The sequence below is a fragment of the Myotis lucifugus genome, unplaced genomic scaffold (genome assembly GCF_000147115.1).
Source record: "Myotis lucifugus unplaced genomic scaffold, Myoluc2.0 scaffold_438, whole genome shotgun sequence".
Classification (NCBI taxonomy): domain Eukaryota; kingdom Metazoa; phylum Chordata; class Mammalia; order Chiroptera; family Vespertilionidae; genus Myotis; species Myotis lucifugus.
Window position 1 is genome coordinate 622,041 of NW_005871486.1, and position 26,881 is coordinate 648,921.

At 57.9% G+C, this 26,881-nt stretch overlaps 1 protein-coding gene across 1 annotated transcript; it reads left to right on the plus strand.

Annotated features, from left to right (window-relative positions):
- Positions 1–249: 249 nt before the first annotated feature.
- On the plus strand, positions 250–24,248 carry LAPTM5 (lysosomal protein transmembrane 5). The gene is made up of 8 exons (XM_006102901.3): positions 250–417; positions 14,930–15,023; positions 15,707–15,783; positions 17,122–17,250; positions 17,926–18,048; positions 19,768–19,863; positions 21,532–21,624; positions 22,856–24,248. Exons 1-8 carry the CDS (start codon positions 334–336, stop codon positions 22,943–22,945), a joined length of 786 nt encoding a protein of 261 aa, XP_006102963.1. The 5' UTR covers positions 250–333; the 3' UTR covers positions 22,946–24,248.
- Positions 24,249–26,881: the final 2,633 nt, after the last annotated feature.

Here is a 26,881-nt window from a genome sequence, read left to right on the forward strand (position 1 = left end):
AAAGGGGCTTGGTTACAATTCCTGCTTCTGAGGGTGGCGGTGAGCACCCAGCATGCGGGACGGGCGAAGCCGCTTGAACAAGGTGGGCAGGTGCTGACGGTGCAGGGTCTGCCCTTCCCGGGAAGCCCCCTCTGGGAGTGGCAGGGGCCAGCTGCCTCCCAGGCGGGCTGTGGCCCTTCCCAGCGGCCCCGCCCCATTGTGACAGCAGGGCCCCTGCCTGTCTGAGGGGCAGGAAGGAAGTGAGGAGGGCAGCGGCAGCTTCCCCTTTTCTGTCCTGCTCCCGGAGCTGGGCTTCTTCCCCCTCAGTGCCTCGGAGGAGGGGACAGCGGCACCATGGCCCCCAGCACGGCCGTCCGCCAGACTTGCTGCTGCTTCAATGTCCGCATCGCCACCACCGCCCTGGCCATTTACCACGTGGTGAGTGTGGGCAGGCCCCGGGAGGCCCAGGGAGTGTGTGTGTGTGTGAGATGGGGATGGGGGACTGGTCTCCTGAGCCCTCCAGCTGGACAGCCACTGGACGGCCACTGCTCACCACCTTTCTGTGGGCTCCTGCTTGGGTGTCAGCCTCCCTCCCTGCCCAATGGGGAAGGGGACCCTGTCGCAGCCGCCTGAGCAGAACAATGGTGGAAGGAGGGGTCCTTGTCGCAAGATAACGTAACTCACATTCTCTCTGAAGCTCAGTCTCTCCCTCTGTAAAATGGGACAGGAAAGCAGCCACCAGGTCGACCGGGTGCGAACGGAACCCCAGAAGGGAAAGTGCTTTGGGAGCCAGGACTCGTGGGAGAAGCGGGGGCTGGGCCTGCTGCCCGGATGTGGGGCCAGGCACAGGCATGGCCCGCTCTTCCCCCCGGCTAACCAGTGGGAATCTCTCTTTGTGCTCCTCGTGGGAGGAAGGAAGGAGTCCTCTAGTGTACAGCTCGGCCAGCCACTGCCTTCTCAGGAAACTTGTGGCCTTGTGCTAACGAACAGGGGGCTTGCCGGGCGCAGTCTCTTGGGGGGCATCCCGAGGGGGGAGCAGGCCCTGTGGTTCCACTGTGGAGGCTGGTGTGCACCTGCCCGGTGTGGAGCCTTGACTCTGGGGGAGTCACAGCCCCCGGGGCCAGAGGCCCCCCATCTTAGTGGCTGAGGTCTGGGGCTCTGTTCTGTCCTATCCAGACCCCTCTCCCTCCCCACAGCTCCAAGCCATGCCCAGCCCCCCAGGCCCAGGCGCCTTCCTCCCAGGGTGACTCATGGCCTGTGGGGAACAGTCTCCCAGGAGCCTTGGAAGGGCTTCCTCAAAACCAGCCGCACCGCAGGCTGAGGTGGGCTGCTCTGCCCTCAGGCCTGGCTGCCCCGCCCCCCCCCCCCCCACTCCTGCTTCCTGTCCCAGCCTGGGAGGGGTGATGATGCTCTTCAGGGAACATGGCCTCTGGATCCAGGGTCCTGGGTGCAAGTCCTGACCCCCCGACTCGCTAGCTGTGCAGCCTGGGGCTGCCTGCTTGACCTCATGGAACTTCAGGTTCCTCCTCCAATGAATGGCCATCACAGCCACCTCTGGGAGGCCAGGCCGCTCGGGAGGGGCAGAGTGTTATCTCCAGGGCCAGTGCTGCCTTGTGAGCAGGGTGTCAGACGGGGAGTGTGCTGCCCGCGCACCTGCAGTCAAGCCGCAGCCCCCAGACGCTGGCTTGGGGAGGCGCTCTGAGGTCGCCCTGCCTGGCTTCTGCCAACGCAAGAGTGATTCTGAGCCAAGTGCCCGGCAGCCTGGCTGTCCCCGCACCGAGGCCTATGGCCCCTTCAGCTCTGAGGTTGGGCAACATCCTCGGCAGATCCCTGTGGTTCCGCGGAGGAAGCCCCGTGGGAGGCGGCCCCTGACCCTCATCCCAGCTCTGCCACGGACCGGCTGTGTGACCCCGGACAAGCTTCTCTCCAGGCTCAGCTTCCCTGTGTACAATGAAGGGTGTGCAGGGGGTGCGGACTGGCTCCGAGGTCTCAAACGCCAGCGCCTCCGGGAGTGAGTGTCGGGGGTGGCCTGGGCCCTGCTCCGGGCCCACTCTGGCAGCTGCTCTCTGTTTCCGCCGATTGTTGCCATGAAGGAATGTGGCCCTGGAGGGGGCTCTCCTGATGTTTAGAGAAGCAGGGAGCACAGCTTTGATGTCTTATCTTCTGATGGTTCCATGTTGGTGACTGCTTCGAGGTAAAAAAAAAAAAAATCCCCGTGCAGGCCAAGCCGAAGCCACCTGCAGGCCGCCTGGGCAGGAACAAACGCTGGGCGCTGTGATCTCAGGGTTTCTTCTGAGGTCCTCACCTGTACATGACGTCAGTGACCTGACATACGTGACATTAAGTAATATCAGTGCCTGCCCACGGAGCAGGACGATCTGCGGGCAAACGATCAGGGAAGACCTCTGGGAGGTGGTGTCATTGGCAGAGGCATAGAGTTCAGTTGTGGGGGGTGGGGGTGGGGGAGAAGGGGTGTGCAGAGCTGTGGAGGCTGAAGGACAGAAACTTGTGCAGGTGACACTACACAGACCCACCTGGAAGCTTCAGGTTGGGGAGCAGGAGGTAGGAGGGGCTGGGAGTGACAGCGAAAGAGTCTGGACTTTCACTGTTGATATTTTGGGCTGGAGAACTCTTGGTTGTGGGGACTGAACTGTCTGTTGTCAGATGTTTAGCCGTATCCATGGCCACTGCCCACAGGATGCCAATAGCACCCTCCAGTTGTTAACCAAAAATATTTCCCGACATTGCCAATGTCCTCTCAGTTGAGAAACACTTTATAGTGTGAGACACAGGGAGCCATGGGGTGTTCTAGAGTAGGAGGTATGAGTAGAAGCCTGGAAACCGTATGTCAGGCTCGAGCAGCCGTCTCTGGGCTGCGGTCCTTAGTTGATTCCAGGGGGAGGGGGTGTCATCCTCCTGGCCCCTCTGTGACAGGGACGGGGGCGTCTCCTGGACCCAGCAGTCGGTGACAGATGTGCTGTCAGGGCCTTGAACATCTGGATGGAAAGAGAGAAGCCACCACCCAGATGTGTCAACCACCAAGCTCATCTTCATCTGGAGCCAGTCAAGGGTGACAACCCTGCATATTGAGAGCTATTCGTAGAACTGGGCCCTCTGGGGAGGGTTAAATCGGGCCCTTGGTGCCTTGGGTCAGCGTTACACCCTATGGAGTCACAGGGAGCGTTATTACTGGAGGACCCTCCGGCGTCCGATGGCTGGAGGGCCTTCCTCAGGATTTCACTGAGTTTGGGTAGAAGATTCACTGGGGTCACAGATGATTTCTAACCCAAACTTGCGCAGGTAGAGGAGTCAGAGGACTTTCTTAAAGTGGCCACGTTGGTCCCGGCTTGTCTGGCAACCCCACGCACGCCCTAAGTCAATGGCAGGAGGTGGGGAGCCCTGGAAGATCCTTCTGCCCAGATGTGTGGCCCTCCCTGACCTTGAGTTCCATTAGAAGTGCATTGGCTGGGGGAGAGCTCACACCTGCTGTGATTTCAACGCTGTAGCAACAGGACAGGGCGAGGAGGGGAGGACGCGCTGGCCCTGGTCATCTCTGGGTGACAGGACTGTGAGCTCTGATTGTTCTCTGCTGTTCTCTATTCCCCATCTGGCACCACGGGCATGACTGCTTTTAAAAAGAACCTTTTTATTTTGGAATGGGTTGGATTTACAGAGCAGTTTTGAACAGAGGACAGAGTTTGTGGATACCCCACACCAGGTTTCCCTCGTTGCCAACGTCTTCCATTAAGAAGGCACATTGGTCACAGGTGATGAGTTGGTATCGTCCCCTGTTATTACCTGAAGTCCGTCCTTTATTCAGATTCCCTCCGCTGTCCCCCAATGCCCCCGTTCTATTTCGGGGGCTCCTCCAGGCTCCCTTGTTGCATTTAGTCCTTAGGTTCCTCTTGGCTGAGACGGTGTCTCAGGTTTTCCTCGCTTGTGGTGACCTTGACAGTGGTGAGGGGGACTGGCCATGCTCTGTATCGAATATCCCTCAGAGGGACTCGCCTGACAGTTTTCGTGCGGCTGGACTTGAGGGACGTGTTTTTGGGAGGAAGGCCGCAGAGGTAAAGTGCCGTTCTCAGCACATCATCGCATCACATCACTGCTGACCTTGATCACCTGGCTGCGTGCTGTCAACAGCCTTTTCCACGGTGAGGTTACTGTGCTGCCCCCTCCCCCACCGCCGCTCTCGCTCTTGCTCTCGTGGGAAGGAAGTCACTGGGCACAGCCCACACTTAAGGAGGGGGGAGGTGCTCCCCTCCCTGAGGGCAGAGTCGCTACGTAAATTATTTTAAATTCCTCCTGGGACATCTGTTAGCTCTCCTCATTTATTATATAAATAAAGGGCTGATTTATGTTTTTATCAGCAGGGCCTCCTGGATATTTATTTTATACTTTGGGTTATAATCCAATGCTACCTTGTTTATTTGGTTGCTCGAGTGTACGACTTTTTAAATTGGAAAAAAAAAACTAGAGCAAGGCGGCCTCTGTTAGGCCAAGAGTCTCCAGTGAGTACAGATGCGTGTCTTCACTTTCCAAGCTCGGCCCCAGGCCAGGGCCCAGGCCCGACTCATTCCTGGCCTCTGCCCTCAGGGCTTCTAGTCTGTCCCGGAAAAACTGTGACTGTGACTTTGATGGATGACAGCGCTGGTTATGGGGTGCAGACGAGGGGTCTTAGCCCAGCCCCTGGTGGAGGTTGGGCTTCAGGAAAGGCTTCCTGGAGGAGGCCTGAGTGCTAAATCCGGGCAGGACTTCGCTTGGGGAAGTTGGGGGAGAAAGGGCGTGCCAGGCGAGGGAACAGCCTGAGCAAAGGCTTGGAGGTGGGAGACCATGTGTTGCCGGGACCTTATCAAGCTGGGCTGGAGGAAAGGGTGGCTGTGAGGGGTGGTGGTGGGAAGCGGTGGGACTGGACCAAGGCCCTCGCTCCTTTCAGGCTTCATAGCTAAAATGGTGGACCTCTGCTTGGCCCAATGCTCCCATTTTACAGATGAGAAAACAGAGGTTCTCTGTTCTTGTACCAGGTCCCCGGGGAGATGTGTGTGTGTGAGCAGGGCCTTGCTCCAGGCTGCCACGACTGGCACACAGGTGTGTGGGATAAGCCAGACAGTGAACAAATGAACTCTTTACCTGGCTCACGGGCCAGGGGTGGCCAAGTATTTGGATGCTCTTCATTTCTTCTTTATGGTCCAGCTCACATGAAGCTTCTTCCTCCAGGAAGCTTCCCCCCCCCACCCCGATTTTTTTCTTCTTTGAATTCCAGGGGCTCCTCTCTGTGTTCCACTTTGAGATAGAAGAGATCACAGACTTGTCTCCATCACTTACTCTCAGTGTGACCTTGAGCAGGCAGGCGTCTTTGCTGGCTGGGCCTCAGTTTCCTCATCCGTTAAATGGGGCTAGTAGTCCCTGTCTCCAGGGTAACCGTTTCAAGGTATTGAGCTGATGTGGCCCCACTGGAGTGGGCGGCGGGAGCTGGCAGGCAAGTGCCCAGAGTTGTTCGTCAGAGCAGACCACAGAGGCCGCGCTCCTTTTCAAATCTCAGCTGTTTGGGGCCTTAAAATAGGCCCCAACGGTCAGACGGTGAAAGCCCCAGATGAGAATCTGTTAGATTCTTTGCCTTCACGCCCGATGCCCCCGTGTGGGGCACAGAAGCCTCCACACCTGAGGTCCCCGTGTGGGGCGAGAGGCCTGGCTCTCTGGGCCCTTCCTGCAGGGGTGGGGAGGCGGGGGCGGTGTGTGTGTAGGATGGGGTCTCTGCCTCTCCCCGGCACCATGGCTGAGGGAACGAGTTGTGCTCCTCATCTCAGGGGTGTGCACCCCACCGTCCAGCTTATAAAACGCTGGAGGCCCACTAGGTGGCTGGAGCCGCTAGGCCAATGGGAGGGGCACGCAGGGCCCACTGTGGGCAAAGGGGGCTCTTCGTGCTGCACCAGGTCTGCTGGGCTGAGTGACGATGTCAGTCACCTGTGTGAGGTGAGCCAGGCTGTCCAGACCCCAGCCTGGGCCTCATCCTCTCCCCAGCGTCCTGGTTCTCAGGCCCAAAGGAAGGGCAGGAAGAGGTTCTGGGAATGGCAGGCGGGTGGTGGTCCCAGTCGCCGGGGGTGGCCTTGGTTGGAGGGACTCACCGCTGTCAGAGGGCCTCCGTTGAGGGAGGCACCAGCCTGGGAGAGGGTCCTCCTGATGCAGGGGCTGGGGCCTGCTCAGACTGGCCTGCGGCTGGAGGGCAGGGCTGGGGGGCCGAGGTTTCTCGGTCACCACCCTGTCCCCGAGCTCCCAGGAAGTGAGGCTGTCGCTTGCAGCCGGGGCAGTGGTCTGGAACTAGGACTTGGCTCTGAGGTCACGATGAGGCCTGTGTTGGTCTCCCAGGGGACCCTGCCTTGACGGAGGGGGAAGGAGGGTACAGAACGCCCAGTGAGGCGTGCAGCTGAACAAGGAGCTGTGCAGAGTGAGCCTGCTGGCTCCCCTGCGGGCTTCCAGTCCTCAGCCCGCGCCAGGGCCAGTGTGTCCCTTCCAGCCTCAGTTTCCTCCCCTGTCCAATGGGGGTCAGTGACCATGACCTGCAGAGCCGTTCGGAGACTCCAAAGAAAGCAGGTGGCCGACACACCTGGCACCTAGTGAGCGCCCCACGAATGGCAGCTGCCACCAGAGCCCCCACTTGACAGAGGCGGAAACTGAGGGTCAGAGAGGCCAGGCTCTTCTGCGGCTCCAGACTGTAGTGGGGGAGGGGTCAGGGTGGGGGGAGCATCAGCTGTCATGTCCGGGAGCCTTGTCCCAATCGCTGTTTTCTTTGAAACAATCTTTATTGAGGTGCAGCTGACATGTGTATGACATTGGCTTCGGGCATTCAGCGAGTGATTCTGCACGGCTGTGCCCATGATGCCGTCACCGCGATGTGTCTAACAACCGGTGGCCTGTCACTGAGTGGAGTGATGATGATGGTGCGACTACATTCCCTGCGCCCCACACCACATCCCCGTGGCTTGTTCGGTTTACAGCTGGGAGTCTGCGCCTCTGGTTCAGGGAACCTTGTTCTTACTAACACGGAGCCCTCATGGGAAGACATGTCTCTGTTTCCCCTGCAAAGTGGGAGCAAATAGTCCTGAGAGCAGAACCTGCCTCACAGGACGAGGCGAGGGTGGAAGGTGGGTGTCGGCGTTCAGAGGAAGACCTGTCCTCCCCTAAATGCTCAGCTGGAAGAGCAATATTTATCGTCAGTGGGGGCGGGGGGTGGGGGGCGCGGTTTGCTCTGAATGGGAACAGGGAAGTCATGGTTCACCATTAGACAGATTGTGGGGTGCGGGCCACTTCCCTAGAAACCAAGAAGAGGAGGAGGACGGGGCTCGGGTCAGGCCCCTGAGTGGCGGCCATAGGAGATTTGATGACCTACTCTCCGCCGGAGCATGTGGAGGCCCCTGGAAGTTACTGGGCCGGGAACTTGATCCTCTGCGCCCGTTCCTTGCCATTTTGCCTTCTTTCATCGGGGCAGGTCCGGAAGGGCAGAGGCCAGAGGGCAGGGGCATGCCTCGCTGGGCTGCCGCAGGCCCTGCACAGGCTTTCCCAGGAGGCCCTCGGCCAGGGCTAGCCGCTCCCTGTCCGGGTGCTCCTGTCCCATGTTCCTGGCTGCAGGTGGTGCACAGCAGTGAGCGTCGTCTACACAGCAAGCTCTGCGGTCCGCGGGCCTTTGCCTGAGCCGGCCTGCTGCCTGAGTGCTTCCCTCCTGTCCCCGCCAGCCCCAGAGTCACGCCTTCGGAAAACCCTGTGCCCCCCAGCATCTCCCACAGCCTTCCCCCAGCCCAGCCACACAGCAGCTACCATTTCCTGGCCTACTGTGTGCCTGGCACATGGATCGCCCCAAGTCACAGTCTCCCAAGGGAAACTTCTTGCAGTTTCCTGAATGCATCTCACCCACGTCTGCTTTTTCTCCTGCCATCCCCTCGGCCTGAGCACCTTCCATGCTCTTTGGGAGAAATCGTTAAGACTTAACGCCTCTCAGAAGCTGAAGCCCCCGCTGTCTCTGGGAGCCGAGCTCCCAGCACCCACTCCGTCCCAGGGCGGCTCACGGCTGGAGGCTCAGCCCCAGAGGAGGGATCAGTCACTCTCTATTTTATTTGACTCTTGTAGACCTTTTATTGATGTGTGATTGACATATCATCAGTGCACATCTGGATGAACTTCAACAGAGTGAGCACACCTGTGCAACCTCTACCCAGATAAAGAAATAAGATAGGACCAGCACCCAGAGACCCCTAATTCCACCCCCCCCCACCCTGCCCCACTGACTTCCCCCAACACGCGAGTCCCCCTGGGCTGCACAGGGATGAGATCACGCACATGCGCAATCGTGCAGCTCTTTTTCTCAGCCGTGTGTCTGCGAGCTTCCCCCGTGTTGCTGTGTGCAGCGGCTCACCCCCCTGCCCTCGCCCGTCAAGTACTTTGCTTCATGGACACAGAACAGTGCATTTGCCTGTCCTGATGGGGGTGGGGAATGTTGCGTTGTTGCCAGCTGGGGGCATTACCAATAGAGCGGCCACTGCCGCGGGGACCTGGGGCTGGATGTCTACACACAAGTGCTTTTGCGGGTCATCCGTCCTCTGAATCTTTAACTTGGGGAACAGACCCATGTCACCTCACCCACTCTCACAACCGTTCCACTCGCAGGTGGAGCCTTCGCTCTGCTCTGCAGACGCGGGGACTGGGGCCCAGGGAAGTAAAGCGGCAGGTGGAGGGGACGGAGATGGGAGGACAGTAGGCGGCAGCCCGGAGAGGAGCCGGCTCTGGGCAGGTGGGGTGGCCGCTCTGGGAGGGGGCATCGCGATGGTATCTGGGCTGCTGGGGATGTGGTTGCGGAGATAATGCTGCAGGGGAATGGCCCCCACCCCGTGCCCCCTGATTAGCTGCGACAGGAAGTATGGGGTGGGGGCGGGGAGCTTCCTCCTGCCGCTGACGCATCTGGTTCTCTTCTCCTCCTTCCAGAAAACTTGGGGGGTGGGGGGGTGCACAGGGAACACAGGGTGAGCCTGGGAGGTTGAGAAGACTGAGCTTCAGGCTGAGGTTGACAACAGTAATGATGAGGCCTCACCATGCAGGAGCCCTTCAGCCCCCAGGCCTCCCAGGGAGGGTCAGGCTGAGGACAGGAAAGGGTGTGCCCTGGGGGCCCGGTTTGCAGGCTGTGTTATCTGTGGGGGACGCGTGGAGGACAAGCCTGGCCTGACTTCGCTCTGCTCTCTTCGTGGGAAAGTGGGGGGACCATCGACCTCACAGACCTGTTAGGAGGAGGCAGAGAAGTTCACGGACGGGTTTGTGCCCTCGCACCGCTGGCACACGGCAGGGGCCCACTGAGGGCTGTCTCTGTCAAGTTTAGCCCCTGAAATCTCAGAGGGGGTGTCTCTGCCTGCTTCTGAAAGGCTGGCTTCTGCACCCCCAGAAGGTCCAAGAGAGTGGGCCCACCTTCTAGAGAAGGAAGTGGCATTTGAACCCCAAATGAAGGGGTTCAATGTCCCCATCATCTTCATCACCACCCCCATGTCACATGGCAAGGCCGTGTGTGTGTGTGTGTGTGTGTGTGTGTGTGTGTGATCATTGCAGTTAATCGCCACCCACCGGCGTCACCTTATCGCCACCACCGTGGCCACATCCACTGTCACCTCTATAATCACCGCTCACATGATCGTCGCTGTTACCACCATACCAAACCCAGCGACACGCACGCCCGTCCCCACCTCCCAGCGCGGCCACCACTGCCGGCCCCACCCGACCACACTCCTTCCACTACATGCAGCTGTGGCCTTGCGTCCTCACGGCCGTGGCCATGTTCCGGAGTGCCCCGTCCCCCCCGCAGCCCGATTTCCCTCTCCTCCTACGAACCCCTGTGTTTCGGCTGAAGCCCTTGGTTGCTTCTCAGCCACCAGGAAGACAGACAAGCGTGTCCTGGCGTGCTGGCCACTTGCCCGCTGCTCCGCTTGGGGAAGTTGTGCTTGTGATTGAGAAAGAAGGAGCAGGGTGGGGGTGGGAGTGGGAACAGAAACCAGGGAGAAGCAGAGAGAAGAGGTAAAAAGGGGAATGGAGAGCGGGGGTGGCAGTGAGGGCGGTTGGCCACGGCCAGGACTGACTCAGTCACGCAGCCTGAGCCCTGACGTGGCCCCAGGAGGAGGGAGGCTGGTCCTGGCCCTGCCGCAGACTTCTGTGTGACCGTGGGCTGCTGGCTACTTCTCTCTGAGCCCCGTCTCCCCACCGGTACCGTCTCAGGGAAGAGGCATTCCGGCCCAGTCCCCCGGACCTGCACTGCCAGGCCCCAGGCCTTTGGGCATGCTAGTCCCTCTTCCTGGAGTTCGATTCTCTTTCCCTGTGGGAAAACGGCTCTTTATCCTTAAGGAGCGTGCTCAAGCTTTTCTCGTTGGTGAAACCCTCCCAGATAGCGGTGATCACTCCTTCATCAGGGACCCCACCCCCCCTGTGTGTTCCTTATCATGGCTCTGAACACACTGGTCACTTATCAGGTTCCCCCCGGGATGGTGACACCTGCCAACCAGGGTTGTGGCTTACCCAGGGCCTGGGCGTGGTCTGTGCTCAGAGAGGATTTACTGGAAGGGGAAGAATGAAAACCCACACGAGTTAGTGAACACTGACCCGCGGTGCTAGTTTAGGGAGTGCTGACTGTGCCAGCTGCCATTCGACTTGATAGTAACCTTACCAGGGCAGGTCCGGTTATTACACCCATTTCCCAGATGAGGAGACTGAGGCTCAGAGAGGTTAGTGGCTCACTCAAGGGCCTAGAACTCAGCTTAGGCCCAGGACCATCTGATTCCAGCACCCAGTTCTTAACCACATGATTTCCCCATGGAGAACTGAGGAATCGTGAGAGGGGAGATGCTGTAATGGAGGAACGGTGGGTGAGTGAATGCTGCCTGCCTGGGCTTTGTAGGAGAAGCCCTGTTCCAGGAGGGTGTGGGCCACGGCCCAGCCAGGCCCTCAGAGCTCAGGGAGAGGGCAGTGCTGTGTCCACGTGGAAGCCGGGTGAGGGTAGCAGGCATGGAGGGGTGAGCGGAGCGGAGGGCCTGGGAAATCTGGGCTCCTGGGTTTTCCAGGCCGCTCCCAGCAAATGCTGTAGGTAAGCCAGGTACTTTTCCGAAACTGCAAATGACTTGGTTCCAGGCTTGGGTGGAGCAGTGAGGGCGGTCAGATGAGCAGGGAGCAGCTCCAGGCTGGAGCCTGGCTGTGATGCACCACAGTTTGCAGAAGTTCCACAGCCCTGACTCTCTTGTGTTCCATCGCCCCAGTGGCCCTGGGTGCAAACGGGGTGACTCTGCTCGTTGACTGGAGGGGAACACCGAGGCCAGGGAGGAGCCAGGACCTGGCGAGGGCAGGACAGCAGCGAGGCCGTGGGGGAGGCCCCCCTGTCGTGCTCTAGCTGCTGTGTCCTGAGCTCTGAGTCTCCGGGGCTGGGCGAGGACGGGCAGAGGGTTGGTGGCACCTGGGGCTGGGCCCCGGAGCAGCCACTTGGCCCTGAGGGAGCCCTGGGCCCTGGGGGCACAGGTACCAGGGTTCAAATCCCAGTTGGGCTGCACGACCCAGAGCATGTGATTTCTCTTCGTGGAGCCTCCACTTCCTCATCTGCAACGCTGGGAAAATGTTGCCCTTCTTGCAGTGTCTGGCAGTTTGTGGTGCAAACCTGTGAGCACTGATCTGAGCACACCAGTAGTTGCTCAATAAATGTCAAGTTCTCTCTATCCCTTCTAGATTGCGGAATCTCCTCTCTTTCTCCCGGGTTGGGGACGGGTGCCTTTGTTGAAGGTTAGGGGTCCGCGGAGGGTCTGAGTCAGGCCCTGAGGTTGCCTGGCTCTGTGACCTGGGGCTGGTTCTTGCCTTTTGGAGCCTCAGGGTTTTCATCTGGTGAAAGGGGACAGAATTCTCTCCTCCCTGTCCCCCCCCCCACCCCGTACCGGAATGCTGAGAAGGTGAAATGGGTGAAGATGGGGGGCGCACCATCTCACAGGGTGCCCTGCTCTGGTGCTCGCTGCTGCGTCTTACACAAGCTGCGGGAGGGGGAGGGGACTCCAGAAGGAAGAGGAGACAGGCATCCCTCTCTGACTCCACTGAGGTGCTGACATGGGTGAGGGGACGGGGAGCAGGCCTCACAGAGCCAGAGGCTGGGGGATGCTGGGAGGACCGTGGAGAGGGGGTGAGAATCAAACCCTCAGCCTCGGTGTGACTCCTGGCCCTCCAGATGACAAGCTGGGAAGCCTGGGACCTCTCTGAGCCTCACCGTCCTCATCTTTGAAATGGGGGTGGGAGGATTAAGCATAGTCCCTTCACTGGGCTGTGGGAGGGTCACTGGGATGGTGTGCGTGGCCCACAGTGGAGTCAGGTTGGACAAACGTCCCTCCCCTTCCTCAGGGAGGGGTGATTAATGGCAGGATTGCAGGCCTGGTGGGAAGGCACCAGGACAGCACTGGGAGACTTGGACTTCAGTTCCTTCTGTCCCCAACTTGCTGTGTGTCCTTGGGCAGGCCACCTAGCCTCTCTGAGTTCATAAAACAAGCAGAGGGAGCTCATAAAATAAGTGGACAAGGCTCTTGCCAGCACCCGGAGGCTGAGATGGTCTGTTCTGAGCTTCGTTCCAGATCTCAGACAAGCCTGGGTTCTCGGGACTTCGAAAAGCCTCGTGTGCCGCACCTGGATGGGGGTCGGTGTCTTCCGTGGAAAGTTAGGGGCCTTTCTAAGCCCAGCTGTGACTCATCTGCGCTCTGCCTGCACACGCCCAGGGATGGGGGGCTCCGCTTGCACCCCGCGGGGCCCTGTTCCCTGCTCTGTCCTAGACCGAGCTGTCGTCTGCCTCCCTTTCTCTTTCTTTCATTGAAGGTGAAACTGGGAGGAGAGGGGCTGAGGAAGCAGCGTTTCTCTCTCGGGGCTGTTTCCTATGGGTGCCAGCCGCAGGCCCCACCGTGTCTGCCTTCCGCTCTGGGCTGCTCTCACCTTCCTGGGGAGACAAAGCCTCTTTGGTGACCCAGGTGGAGGGGCAGCTGGAGCGAGCTCCCGGCCAGCCCCTGGCCCCTGCTCCTGGCGCTGCCTGACCAACCCTGTAAGCTCACATGCGTCCTTTAAAGATGAGCCCAGAGCAGGTGTGTTTGCTGAGCCCCTATCGCCAGGCCCCAGGCTCAGTTCTTTGCAAACACAAGGCGCTGTTTTCCTTACTGGACCCGGGGACTGCCATTTGCCCATGAGAAAGCGGAGAGGTGAAGTGACTCGCCCAAGGTCACACAGTGACCTGGATTCACACCCATCTCTGTCTCCCTCTGGAGCCCAGCTCTGCATTACTCCTCTGTGCCGTCCCTTTCTGCCCCACCGAACAGGATGTAACATGACAGAGAGACCCACCGAGACCTGCGTCTGAGCTAAAATAACCACACAGTCAGCAAGGGGGAAGCAGATGGTGGTGTCGGGTTGCCTGTCAGCTGAGCATGAGTTGCCAGGGCAGGGCTGCCTAGAAGGCGATCTAAACATAGGCCATATCAATAGAGGTAGGACACCTACTGCGGGGGAGGAGATCTTCTTGTTCTCAGTGTGGGTGGACGGTGCCCAGAGAATTGTGTGAGTGGTGGGGGCAGGGCAGAGGCCTGCCGCAAGGACACAGACAGAACATTCCGAGTTCCCCGTGTGGCTGGGAGCATTTGAATAGAGGCTGTGCGGCCAGGATTCCTGCGTTGGAAGGTGGAGTGCATGGGCAAGGTGACCCCAAAGGTCCTTTCAAACTACAGTCTTGTGGCTGGACTTCATCAGTTGCTTGGGCCACCTCAATACTCATGCCCATCAGATGTGCCCTTCTCCATTATTCTCTGCCGGGGTCCCCTGAGGGGATGGGGTTCATTAGTCCGTCCATCCATCCATCCATCCATCCAGTCATCTATTCATTTATTCACCAAATAGAACAGCCAGAGCAGTGAACAAGAGAGACACAGCAGCCTATAGTCCAATGGGGATAACCATAGTAATGATAGAAAACAGATTAAGTGCTTGCGATCCGCCAGCTCTGTGAGTGAATTACATCCCATTTGGCCCCCCTGCAACCCTGTGAGGCAGTTTTGTTCTTGACCTCATTTGGCAGATGGGCCAGGAGGGACGGGTTTTGGGGGGGCACCCCAGGGGGTTCATGGGTCAGATGCTCCCAGGCCTGTGTTGATGACTCCGTGAACCTGAAGCTCTCCGATGCTCAGATGCTGAGACTAAGATCCCATGATGTCCAGTGCCTGTCGTTAGAAAAGACAGTCTCAGCCCCCACCTTCTCTCCAAGGCTGCCCTTCAGTAGTCCCAGGTACCACTTTAATGAGAACATGGGTCTAAGGCAGCGGTTCTCAACCTGTGGGTCGCCAACCTGTGGGTCGCGACCCCTTTGGGGGTCGAACGACCCTTTCACAGGGGTCGCCTAAGACCATCGGAAAACACATATATAATTACATATTGTTTTGTGATTAATCACTATGCTTTAATTATGTTCAATTTGTAATAATGACAATACATCCTGCATATCAGATATTCACATTACGATTCATAACAGTAGCAAAATTACAGTTATGAAGTAGCAACGAAAATAATCTTATGGTTGGGGGTCACCACAACATGAGGAACTGTATGAAAGGGTCGAGGCATTAGGAAGGTTGAGAACCACTGGTCTAAGGGCCTCCTGAGGTAGCTGCGACAGTACCTCCCTTTACAGAGGGGGAAACTGAGGCCCAGAGAGGTCACTAACGTGCCCAGCTCACTCAGCGGGGAAGAGGAAGAACCTGTGTCATGAGCTCGCACAGGCCGCGCTTTGAATCAGGATGCTCTACTGACCTGCCCCTCCGTCTCCTCCGGGACCCTCCCCACAGGCCCCGACCGCACACCCGTGAGGAGGGAGAGGCCGGTGGGGGAGCGGTGCAGACCCCGGCTGACTCCTGCTCTGTTCTGCCCCCAGATCATGAGTGTCTTGCTGTTCATCGAGCACTCGGTGGAGGTGGCCCACGGCAAAGCCGCTTGCAAATTCTCCCGGACGGGCTACCTCAGGATTGGTAGGTCCAGGGGACAAGCAGGGGACCAGGGAAGGGGAGGGGATGGGGCCCTGGAGGGGGGCGGACTGGCTGGGGTTTGAGGCCCTGCCACTTCCCCTCTTTGAGCCTCAGATCTTTCATTTGCAAATGGGGCTATTCCACCCGCCTGGCCCGGGTCCCCAGGTGTGGGCGCGGATAGGATGGCGCTTCGCAAACCTAACCAACTTAGAAGGTGACAGCAGGACTCCCCTGCTTACGCTGCCAACGGCTGCCCATCACAGGAGAAGAAAAGTGTGAATGCAGCCCCTGCCGACCTGCTGGCCACAGGGGTCACTTGAATCTCCCTCCTGGCTTCCTCCAGGCTCCCCTGGCTCCCCGAGCCCCAGCTGCCCTGACCACACCTGGTCTCAGGCCCCTGCCTGAACGCCTTGTCACTCAGCTCACAGGCCACCCCCTCGAGGCCTTCCCAGTCCTCACCCTGGTTAAAGCAGACCCCGACTGCCCTCCCCCACCTCAGCTGTGTCACCCAAAATGCTGTGTTTGCATCTTTGTAGCCTCTTAAGACTGAGAGCTACTGAGGGTGGGGCCTGGGCTTCCTTGTTCACTGTCATGCTCCCACACCAGTGGTTCCCAAAGTGTGTTCCCTGGAGCCCGGCGGGGTTCCCGGGCACCTCTGGTCCCTCACTGCTCTCCTTGCCCCTCAGCTGACCTGATCTCCAGCTTCCTGCTCATCGCCATGCTCTTTGTCATCAGTGTGAGCCTGCTGGTGGGTGTGGTCAAGGTGAGAGCCCTGATGGGGAAGGGGTATGGGGGGGGCGGCCAGGACTTGGGGAGCCCCAGCTGCCCTCCTACCCCCTCCTAGTCATACCCACTGGGTGGGCAGAACTGGCTGCTGAGACGTGGGAGGTGGGTATTTTGGGAGACCCCACCTATACCCTAGAAATCTTCACTGGTGACCCACATCCTTTTATAATGCAAATGGAGGCAGGGAATTTGGGCAGAGAAAAGAGGAAGAGCGGTTTGGAGGAGTGAGGAGGGGGAGAATGCCGAAGGCTGTGTAATCCGCAAAGAGGAGCCAAGGCAGAGGGGAGGGTGTGGACGCGGGCAGCTCAGTTCCATCAGTGAGTGGATGAGACAGCGAGGCTGTGGCTCAGCCTCCTGCAAAGAGGAACCAGCTGCCCCTCGGCCCCAGGGAGGCGGAAGCCAGGACCGGAAGCAGGGCCTTCCTGGGCAGACAGTGGCCTGGCACCCTCAGGGCGGGACAGGGAGCCACAGTGTGGTGCCAGGTTGGAATGCTCCCACCTTGCATGAGACGTCACCATCGCCCCCTGGCTAATGCCAGCTCCCAGCCCTGCACCCCAGGGATGGGCTCCCCCTTATGCAGGGTGGCGCCCAGGTGCTTATGCAGAAAGGCAAAGGGCCCGGCGACAAGAAGGGACCAGGTCGTCCCCGGAGGCTCTGAGACTCAGCCTGGGCTGCTTTGGCCACCTCCTGAGCGATTGTAGCCAACCACACGAGAAACCAAAAACCACCTTTTCTGTGATCTTGTCCCACCTGTGGCTTCCGAGGTGGTCCAGGCCCCACAAAGGTCACTGCTTTCAGCTGAAGGAGAGGGAGCTCAGCCTCCGCCTTCCCGGGCTCCCACCGTGGCTGAGCGGCCCCAGGAGCGCCTTCCCAGGCAGGCCTTTCCCCCCTCAGGGCCTCGCCCACACTGGCTCCTCTGCCTCCACTACCCTCCCCCTTCCCATCCTTCCACATCTACCCGGTGCCCCCTCCTCCAGGAAGTCCTCTCTGATCCCTTCTCATCTATGAAATGGCCCATCCTGGTTGAGTTCCTGAAGGGGAATTGAGTCGAACCCGCTCCTAGAGCCCCTGGGGCACTTCCCTCTGTAGACGGGGACTGTTCTGTGTCTCCCGGACACCAAGGCTCCTTGCATTCAGGGCCAGGGTCTTGCCTTCTCCCCGTCCCCAGAGCCTCACTCAGGGGAGGCACGTGGAGTCACAGGGGATGGGAGAACTTGGGATGGGGGGGAGCTGCCGTGAGTGGGCGCACGGGGACATCAGGCTGCTCGGGGAAGTGTGCAAGGGACGCCCTGACCGCGCTGGGCCCGCCTTTCAGAACCGAGAGAAGTACCTGCTGCCCTTCATGTCCCTGCAAATCATGGACTACCTGCTGTGCCTGTTCACCCTGCTGGGCTCCTACGTGGAGCTGCCTGCCTACCTCAAGTTTGTTTCCCGGAGCCAGGCTGTGAGTACCCAGCCCACCCTGAGCTCGCCCAGCCTGGGGAGGCGGGAGAGGCTTAGGCAGAGACGGGGAGCCCCTGGAGCCCTTCCTAGTTGGTGACCTTCAGCAAGTCCCTGAGAAGAGCTGCCCAGAGTTCCTTGTTCTGTGCAGTGGATCTGGGATTCCCATCTGCTCACTAAGCCCTGGCAGCACTGACTGAGGAAAGTGTACAGAGGGTGCCAGCCGGGCTGCGTCCACAGCAGGGGAAAGGGCGCAGGCCCCTTCAGCCGGCCCGGCCTTGTCCCTCCCTGTGGCCACATTCTAAGAGAGAGGAAGACGGCTAGAGCCACGCTGAGCACACACAGTGGGATGCCCTCGATGGCTGGCGCCACTCACTGACGTGGCTCCCCAAAGCGGCTTTCCACACTTTCCCTGCAACACTGGGAGGCTGTGCTGTGGAAGGGCCCTGGAAAGGGGGGCAGGACCCTGGCTCTGGTCCCAGTGTCTGCCACCCGCCCCTGGCGTGCACATCTGAGCAATGGGCATCCATTTCTGTCTGGGTCCAGTGGACTAGGGGCTGCTGTACTCTGTAGCCGAGACAGTCTCTCAGGCAGAGGGCTCTCCACGTGCCCCAGAGTCCGGGGCCTCTGGCTGGGGGTTAAGTGTGGCCTGTCTTCCTCCTTGTCTCTGTCCCCTAAGAACCCCTCCAAGGTCCCAGTGATGACCCTGCAGCTGCTGGACTTCTGCCTGAGCATCCTGACCCTCTGCAGCTCCTACATGGAAGTGCCCACCTATCTCAACTTCAAGTCCATGAACCACATGGTAAGTCCGGGCCCAGGGCCCATGCCCGTCGCTGGCTGTGTGGCCTTGAGCACGTTGCTTCCCCTCTCTGTACCTCAGGGCTTAGGCTGGGCTGGGCTCCTGAGAAGTGGAGCGCGGGAGGAGGGTTCTTTTATGAGTGATTTACTGAGGGGTAGTGCTCGGGAAGAACCTAGAAAAGGAGAGGGAGGCAGGGTAGACCAGGGAAGCAGCCAGGCAGACATGTGGCTTTAGGAGCAGCCCTGCCCCACCCCAGGGGGAGCCCTGCAGTGTGAATTGCACCACAGAAATAACACAATCTTTTTCTTATTGCCTGACCAATTCTCCCCAAACACAGCGACTTAAAACAATAGCCGCTCGTTATCTCACTCAGCTGCTGGGGATCAGGACTTTGGGAGGGGCTTAGCTGGGCTGTTCAGATTCAGGGTCTCTCATGAGGTCCCAACCGGGATGGGGATGGGGCTGCAGACGATGAGGGCTTGGCTAGGCCTGCAGGATTCCCCCCAAGATGGCTTACTCATGTGTCTGTCAGCCCTTTGCCTCAATCCCGCAGCCTGTGTTCCATGGATAAGGCGCTTGAGCATCCTCATGGCATGGCTGCTGGCTCTCTCTCCCCCATGAGTGTCCGAGGGGCAGAGCAAGGAGAACACTGCTCTCTCGGAGGTCACCCTCACCTCTGCCACCTTCTGTTTTCCGAGAGAAGGGAGGCCCTAGGTCTGGCCCACACTCGAGGGAGGGGAAGTGAGCTCCGCGTTTTGAAGGGGGGAGTGTCAATGACTGTGTGCACACGTGCAAACGCCATAGAGCAAGCATGTCAAACTCAAAGGCTAACACGGGCCAAAGAAACGCAAAAAAACAAAAGCTTCGATTTTCATAGAAACGTAGGTTCAATTTGATAGAGACATGCTGAACACAAAGGGCTGAAAGAAACGAGTAATCGTCAACATGAAACAATAGAACATTGTAATAAAAATTAATATTTTTTTCTTGAACATGAACTTACCAGACACTGAATAACTGCACAAATTAACCTATTTTTCTTGTTCTCTGAAAGCAAAATATTTCCTGTTGCACACACCAAACAAATCAGTACAAGACTAATGACGCGGCCATCGGCTGCTAAAATATTCGCTGCTGGTATTAGTGGAGAGAAATGGTGCGCCTGCGCGTAAGGCGCGTAAGAGAAATGAATGCAACACGATTACAGTCATCAGTCATTAGCGAACGTTGTAGCTCGTTATTAATAATTATGTATAACAGGATATTATAAAAATTAAGTTATGAAGTTTTTATTAAAATGTTTCTTATGTACCGTTATATTGGCTGGGCCACAAAAATACTAGTTGTGGGCCGAGAGTTTGACATGCTTGCCATAGAGGCAAGCATGAGCTGCTGTGAGCTGCCCCTAGGGGAGGGGGCGATTCCCAAGTGTTCAGGATTAGGTGGTTCTATCAGCCAAGACTGCTCTAGACAAGGGCACGCCCACCGCCGGCAGGGGTGTGGGCACCGCCAGGTAAGGGCCAGCTGGGCCGCAGGGGCTGCATCTGCTTCTCTTGGTTTGCTCAGGGGGCTGATGGTGAGTAGCACCTGCCTCCCAGGGCCCTTGCAGGACCAGCCAGGGGAATGGCTGTGCCACACGTGTTCCTGCGTGTGCGGCGAGCAGGTTTGTGGTTCCTCCACGTGTGGCCGGAGGCACTGACATGGCCCCCACATCTGTTGCAGAATTACCTCCCCAGCCAGGAGGGAATGGCTTATAACCAGTTCGTCAAGATGATGATCATCTTCTCTGTCGCCTTCATCACCGTCCTCATCCTGAAGGTGAGCGGCGCCTGCTCCATGGCTCTGGGAGGGGCGGCGAGGCGAGGCGGGGGGACTGTTTGGAGGCGGGGAGGGAAGTTGTCTTATTCTTCTCTGGGGTGGTCAGACCAGGGGACAGAGTCCAGTTCAGGTCCCAGTCCCTAGAGAGATGGTGGCCAACAGGAGGATGGAGAGGCAAGAAAACTCGCCATCTGAGGGGGTCACGGAAACCAGGGTGATTTCCTTGGAGAAGCGATGGCTCCAGGGGCACATGATCGCAGTCTCCAGATTCTCGAAGGACCCTCACGGGGACTCTGGAGGCCGCACTGTGGCCTGAAGCCACGGGGAGGCTGAGGTTGACTCAACGTCAAAGGGCTTTCAAAAGCGTTCTGATCGGACGGTGAAAGTAGCACACACTCAGCGAAGGAACTGGGAAGCTGCGGATGAGTAGGAAGAAGACGAGCGGCCCCTCGTCACGCTCAGGGGCCAGCCCCGCGTGGCCCGGCATTCCCTCCCTGCCTTTTGCTGTGGGTGGGTGTGAGCGGACGTCGCTGCCTCCTGTCATCAGAGGCCCGGGCATCTCGGGCCTCACCTAATCCCACCTGGAGACAGAACTGCCCTCCTGTCACCTCTCCTCAAAGTCCAAGCGCATGAGCGATATGCACCGAGAACCTTCCGGAGGCTCGGAGGAACCAGTGTGGGGGTTTACAACTTCCCAAACCCCACCATACAACCCTTGGATGGGTTCTCTCTAGGCCCCCTCACTCTGCCTCACTGGCCTCCCTCCACTTACATGATTTTTCCCTGGCCCTTCATACTTCATTTTTTTTTTTCTGCCATTGATATTTTTTAAGAGAGAGTGGAAGGGAGGGAGTGAGGGAGGGGGGTAGAGAGAAGCATCGATGAGAGAGAGATACATTGATTGGTTGCTTCCCGCACACTCTCTGACCAGGGCCAGGGCATACATACTTCATTCTTTTGTAATTCATTTCATTGACTTGTGCCTCCTCTAAGTCCCCATCATGAGACCCCAGGAAGTAGGGGACCTTCCAGCCGACAGGACCCTTTCTCCTTCCTCAGGAGGCAGAGAGGGAACTGCTGGCCACTGAGCCTTGCTTATGCCCTTGGGACGTCTCTCCCCACCCCCGGCATCATTTCCCCAGGTCTTCCTTCGACTGCTGAGAGAAAGCAGCTGCTTACCACACCTGAGAGGGGTACACACCTGCACATATAAGTTTCTGCACTTACAAACATGGGATGCTATGCTTACCCTGGTTTGTCATCTGCTTTAAAAAACAACATATCACTAGCAAGTTTCAAACAAACCTTTCCCGTGTGAGCTCTGTCTCCAGACGAGCGAGGCCATCTCAGGAGGCAGTGAGCTCCCAGGCCCCCGGGGTGAACAGGGGGGTCTGCAGGATATTGGCAGGGGGCTTGAGGGTGGCTCAGCAGCTTCCCAAAAGCCCCTTCCTGCGCTGAGTCTGTGGGGTAGTAACAAGGGGGCTACCTGCAGTACTTAGGACTGGCAGGTAAGGCCCCCCTCAACCAGAGAGGGGTCTGAGCAGCAGCAGCAGGATGCTGCCTTCTGGGGTGAGCTGGGGCTCCCCAGGAAGCGCCCGGCACCTGTCTCAGCCTGCTGGGGCAGTGAGGAGGGTCAGCATCGCACAGCCTGACCTGGGCCTTTTCCAGGTCTACATGTTCAAGTGCGTGTGGCGATGCTACAAACTCATCAAATGCATGAACTCAGCCGAGGAGAAGAGCAGCTCCAAGATGCTGCCGAAGGTGAGCCTGGGGGTTTCGGAGTGTGTGGCTCTGCCACTCACTATGTCATCTGGGGAGGTGTCTCTCCCTTGCTGTGCCTCAGTTTCTCCGCTTGTAAGATGAGGGCTGGCCCAGAAGAACTCTGAAGATCTCTGGTAATCCAGGGTTCTTTCGTGCAGGCATGCATCTAGTACTTCCTGCCTCTTACTCTTTGTTGGCCTCATATTCAACCCTGGGGGGTACCAAGAAAACTAAGACGCCACCCCATTCTAGAGGAGGGTATAGTCCAGAGTGAATCTAGACACAGAAATCTGATTGCAGCTCAGTGTGGTGTACAGGGGCCATGGGAGCAGGGGAGGCGGCTGGTCCCGTCTGGGGTGTCAGGGAAGCTTCCTGGAGGAGGGGACATTTGACCAAGTCAGACTGTCAATGGGTTCAGGTTAGCGGGGAAAGGTGCCCTTAGCAACAGCTGGTAGGAGAAGTGATGGGAAAAGGGCAGCCGGTTTCAATGACTTGTGGCTCACTTTCCTCATCTGTAAAATGGGCATTGTACCAGTCATGACATTTTGGTTACAAGTGGCAGAAAGCCAACGTAATCCGACTTAAAAAAGAAAACGTGTCAGTTCACAGAACTTGAAAGTCTCTTCCCCTGCTGTCCGCTCCTGGAGGTCAGGGCCCCCTTTCACCCAGGTCTGTCCGGCTGAGTCCCGACATGCAGATGCGATCTGATCCTTCCCATCTTTTGAATCTCCTTTCCTCAGTGCGGGCTCCATTTTCAGGCAGCCCTTTCCTCATGGTGGCAAAATCGCTGCCAAAATCCCCAGGCTGACATCCCATCTGTTCAGCAACCCCAGCAGAAAGGCAGTCCCAGAAGCAGGTTAGATCGGACCAGCTTGGGGCACAAGCCTATGCCCAAACCAGTGATTATACACAGCCCGGGGGATGAAACTCTAGTTTGAGGGGCCCCGTCCAGGTCATTTGTCCACCCCCTCCATCTGAGGGATGGGGCCAATTCTTCTGGAAGCAGATGGATTGAGAACGTTTTCCCAGGGAAAATGTGTGTGTCGTCCAACACGAAGGGGGCTTGATGCAGAGACAAGCCTGTTCACCACAGGAGCAGAAATGGCACCTGTGGGGTGCATGCCAGGCCCGGCACATAGTAGGTACACCGGGTGTGCCAGCCACGGCACCCTTTTGTCAGAGGTGTGGTTCCTTCTGGCCAGTCCTCAGCCCTCATCTTTGTCCCTCCCAGGTGGTCCTGCCGTCCTACGAGGAAGCCGTGTCTCTGCCCTCCAAGACGCCGGAGGTGGGCCCAGCGCCGCCCCCCTACTCCGAGGTGTGATGGCGCCAGGCCCCAGTCCTGGTGCCGGGAGGGGCGGAGCTGCCTCGCAATCCGCTTCTTCTTCGCTTTGGTGGCCCCTGTGCCTGGGAGAGCCACCCAGCCGACTTCGGGACAATCTGCTTGTGTTCCCCTCGCTGGCCTGCTGTTCCCGTGGGGCCTGGGAGATGCTCACAATTGGGTCAACCCTTTAGGCTAAAGGACTCCTTGGGTCTCTCAGAGATTCGCTCTAACAACACTTGGCTTATTTTGATCAGCTTTGATGTTTGTTTAAACAAGTGGTCATTCTAAATTCGTTGAGTTTGGTTAAATAACTTGCAGCTTGACCAGTTTAACTAAGTGGCTGACAAATGAAAACACACACACTTGTCAGTTCAGTAAAATAATTTGGTCAAACAACAGCAGTCCATCGCACTGATTTGTAAGTAGTCAGTTCACACAGCGATTTCCTGAAGTAATCATCAGTTAGTCCCCCCCGCCCCCCGCCCAAATCCATATGTTCAATTTCTTCAAATAGCTTGCTTAAATAATGATTGAGTCAGCTAACCCAGTCAATTTAGGATAGGGAATAACTTCAATAATAAAATGTCAGAGAATTCAATCCAATCCAATAACTGGCTGCCCAATCTGGCCAATTCCGAGTGGCCAAATAATTGTTAATTCAAATGAAAATTCAGACAGTTGTCAAACCATCACTCAATAGCGAGTTCCAGGAAACAGCAGTAACTTTGGTCATCGGACAGTCCTTTGAACACACATTGTTTTGCTTAAGAGTTATCATCATCAACGATCAGTCACGCGTGGTCAGGGCAGACACACAGCAGTGGGCTCCGTGAAATGGGTCGCCTCGACCACGGTCACCTCTAGTAACCAGCCACCAGTCCATTCCTCAGCTCAGTCCCTCCAACGCCAATCTGTTTGTAAGTGACCCGGTTCTGCCCGATGCTTGTGGTCAAGCAGAAATTCAGCCTTGAAATCAGGCAAATCCATTTGTTGGACTAAACCCACAGGTTAGTTCAGTCAAAATAGGCAAACCCTTGTGGGTGCAGACCGTGCCATGGGGGCTGGTGTTATAGGGAAGGTTTTGGCCCCATCACCCCCTCTTTGGCTTGCTTCCCTGAGGACGGGGGTTCCCGAGGGAGCTGACCCAAAGGTGGAGATAGGGCCACGGGGGCAGGCTCTCGGGGTGGGTTAGAGGGGTGCAGAGGAGAGGGCTGTGCAAGAGGCTCTGCGCCAACACCTCACCAAATTGCTTTGTGTGTGACTGGGAAGAAGTTCCAATAAAGCAGCAACATGCTTCTCTTGGGCTGATGTGGTTCCTCAAATATGGAGTAGGCGGGGCTCCATCACCCTCAACACACACACACACACACACACACACACACACACACACCTGTTCGTTCCAGAGACTCACAGGGGAGCATGTCCAGCTGGGGAGCGTCATGACTTGGCACTGTTTCTGATTACAAATCACGGGCCATGTCAACACCATGATGTCTCCCAGGTAAGGTGGGAACTCCACGCACCTGGAGAGCACCCACCCCCATCCAGATGCTCACTGCGGGTGTTGCGATGGGTCAGACTTGTCTCCAGTTACCCACAGTGTAGGGTGGATGATGACAGACCCATAACTAATTATAGTAGTTGGAGGAACAGCCAACACCATGACAGGGAAAGTCCGAGGGGCGTCAGGCAGTCAGAGAAGGCTTCCTGGAGGAAGTGTCACCAAGTTGAGTGAAGAATGAGTGGGCAGCAGTAAGCCAAGTGGGGCAGGATGCTCTAGGCCAGTGGTTCTCAACCTTCCTAATGCCGCGACCTTTTCATACAGTTCCTCATGTTGTGGTGACCCCCAATTTCATGGTTACAAGTTGAACATAATTAAAGCATAGTGATTAATCACAAAAACAATATGTAATTATATATGTGTTTTCCGATGGTCTTAGGCGACCCCTGTGAAATGGTTATTCGACCCCCAAAAGGGGCGCGACTCACAGGTTGAGAACCGCTGTTCTAGGCAAAAGTAGCAGGATACGGTCGGCCTCTGTGGATGTGGCGGGGGGAGCTGGGGTCCGGAGCCCAGTTTGGCTGCCAGTGTGGAGGGCTGGAGGGGAGGCTGGTGGCCTCTGGGGGCCTGGGTCAGCTGGGTCAGGAGGAGCCTTTGGGGACCTTCGGGTTCTTTGGCTGCAAGCCCACCTTGTCTAACTTTAGTCAAGAAGGACATTATAGGAAGGAGATGGTTCCAAGTAACAGAAACCTTAGTGAACTGAGTTTATTTTTTTAAAAAGGTGGTCATGGTACTTCTTGGTTCACATACAGGAAAAGTCCAGGAACTCCTGGCCTTAGGAGTGGTTGGACCTAGGAATCAAATTCTTCAATAATGCTTTCTCTCTCTCCACCTCTTGCCTTCTTCCTCCCGGCCGAGCCGCGGGCCTGCCTGAGCATGAAGCCGGCAGAGAGCCCGAGGCAGTGTGAGCTGGGCTCCCTCACTGGTATCCAGAGACCTAACGGAGCCTTGAATGTCACACCCAGAAGTGCGGGCTTATCCTGGGACAGGGGAGCCTTTGAAGGGTTTGGGCGGTGGAGTCCCAGGGTCAGGTTTGGGTTTGGGTTTTAGGAAGGAAGAGACCACATGCAGGGACCCCGAGGAGGCTGGTGGGGTGACCGGGGGAGGAAGGGAAGGGGATGGACTGAGAGGCCTGTCAGCTTTCCTTGGGGGTAGCAGGTTTCTTCAAGGGTTTCATCTGCTCTTTATCAGATCCCCAAGCAACGGATAAAGCGAGGCTGTGACAGAGATGGACAGCGAGCTCCCATCCACACAGGAGGGCACGGGGCCCAGAGACATCAAGCGACTTTCCCGAGGTCACACAGCGGTCAGGGATTAGACCAAGTGCCCCCCCCGCCCCCCTCCAAATGGAGGCTGTTAAGAGGGGTTGGGTCCCAGTCTGTGTGAGCTCTTGCTTCTTGTGCAGGTCCATATGAAGAGCCCCCCCCCACCCCCCCACCACACACACACAGTCCCCACCAAGTGGGGACTCGGGGCAGAGGTTACAGGAGGAAGGGACTGGCCTTGTCCCCAGCCTCCCATCCTCATCAAGAGGACACCTCTCGGCCTGGCTATGTGTCCCCAGGAATAGCTGAGGTGATGCCGCCACCCCCAGCCCTGGCCTGGAGCCAAGAAACGGGCTGCGATGTATAGCTGGATTGTGCCCTGTGGGCAGGCGGCTGGGAGGGGGCCGGCCCAAGGAACAGGAAATAGCTGGGTTTGGGGAAGTCTCGTGGACCGGCCAAGCCAAGCCAGCCCGCTATCCGCTGGGCAGCTCTCACCACGGCCCATCAATGCCCTGTTTGAGGCTCACACAGGGGTCCTTTGACAGGGCCAGGCTGGGCCACTGTTTCAGCCACTGAGAGGGCCTGTTTGAGCGAGCAGCCTGGAAGGGGCTGGCCCAGGACCGAGGGGTGCGCAGGCTGGGCAGGTGAGGGCCACCCGGGCGGCTGTCTCTCGGGGAGAAGGAGAGCCTGCAAAATCAAACCGGGTGCCAGGCACGAGCACCTCGGTCCTCAGGCTGGGATGGTGGCAGGAATGGTCCCCGCAATTGAGTGGACTCTTCAGTGTCATCTCCGTGGCTCTCCCACTGGCCTCACGCGGCAGGTGCCGTGTGATGGTTATTCCTGGGCTTAGGGTTGGCGAGCCATGGCCCAAGGTCACAGTCCGTTGAGGGGCAGAGCTGGGCTTTGACTGCTACAGGCCTGACTGGAACCTGAGCTGGTCCCTCTGGTCCTTCCTGCCCCACAGCATCCACCTCAAAGGGGAGCAGAGTGATGGCCTGGAGGCCCTTGTCGATGGGCTGAGGCGTAGTCATTGTTGTATGCCCGGCCCTGAGGATGGGCCGGCTCCAGAGCTGTGATGGGGGGCAGGGTCCAGTGTGGGTGCCGGGCCCA

What these genes read in the sequence shown, in the direction of transcription:
- LAPTM5 (XM_006102901.3), top strand. Translation starts at nt 334, where the DNA reads ATGGCCCCCAGCACGGCCGTCCGCCAGACTTGCTGCTGCTTCAATGTC. An exon ending in CCCTGGCCATTTACCACGTG is followed by an intron (nt 418 to 14,929) that starts GTGAGTGTGGGC and finishes TTCTGCCCCCAG; the next exon opens with ATCATGAGTGTCTTGCTGTT. An exon ending in TGCTGGTGGGTGTGGTCAAG is followed by an intron (nt 15,784 to 17,121) that starts GTGAGAGCCCTG and finishes CCCGCCTTTCAG; the next exon opens with AACCGAGAGAAGTACCTGCT.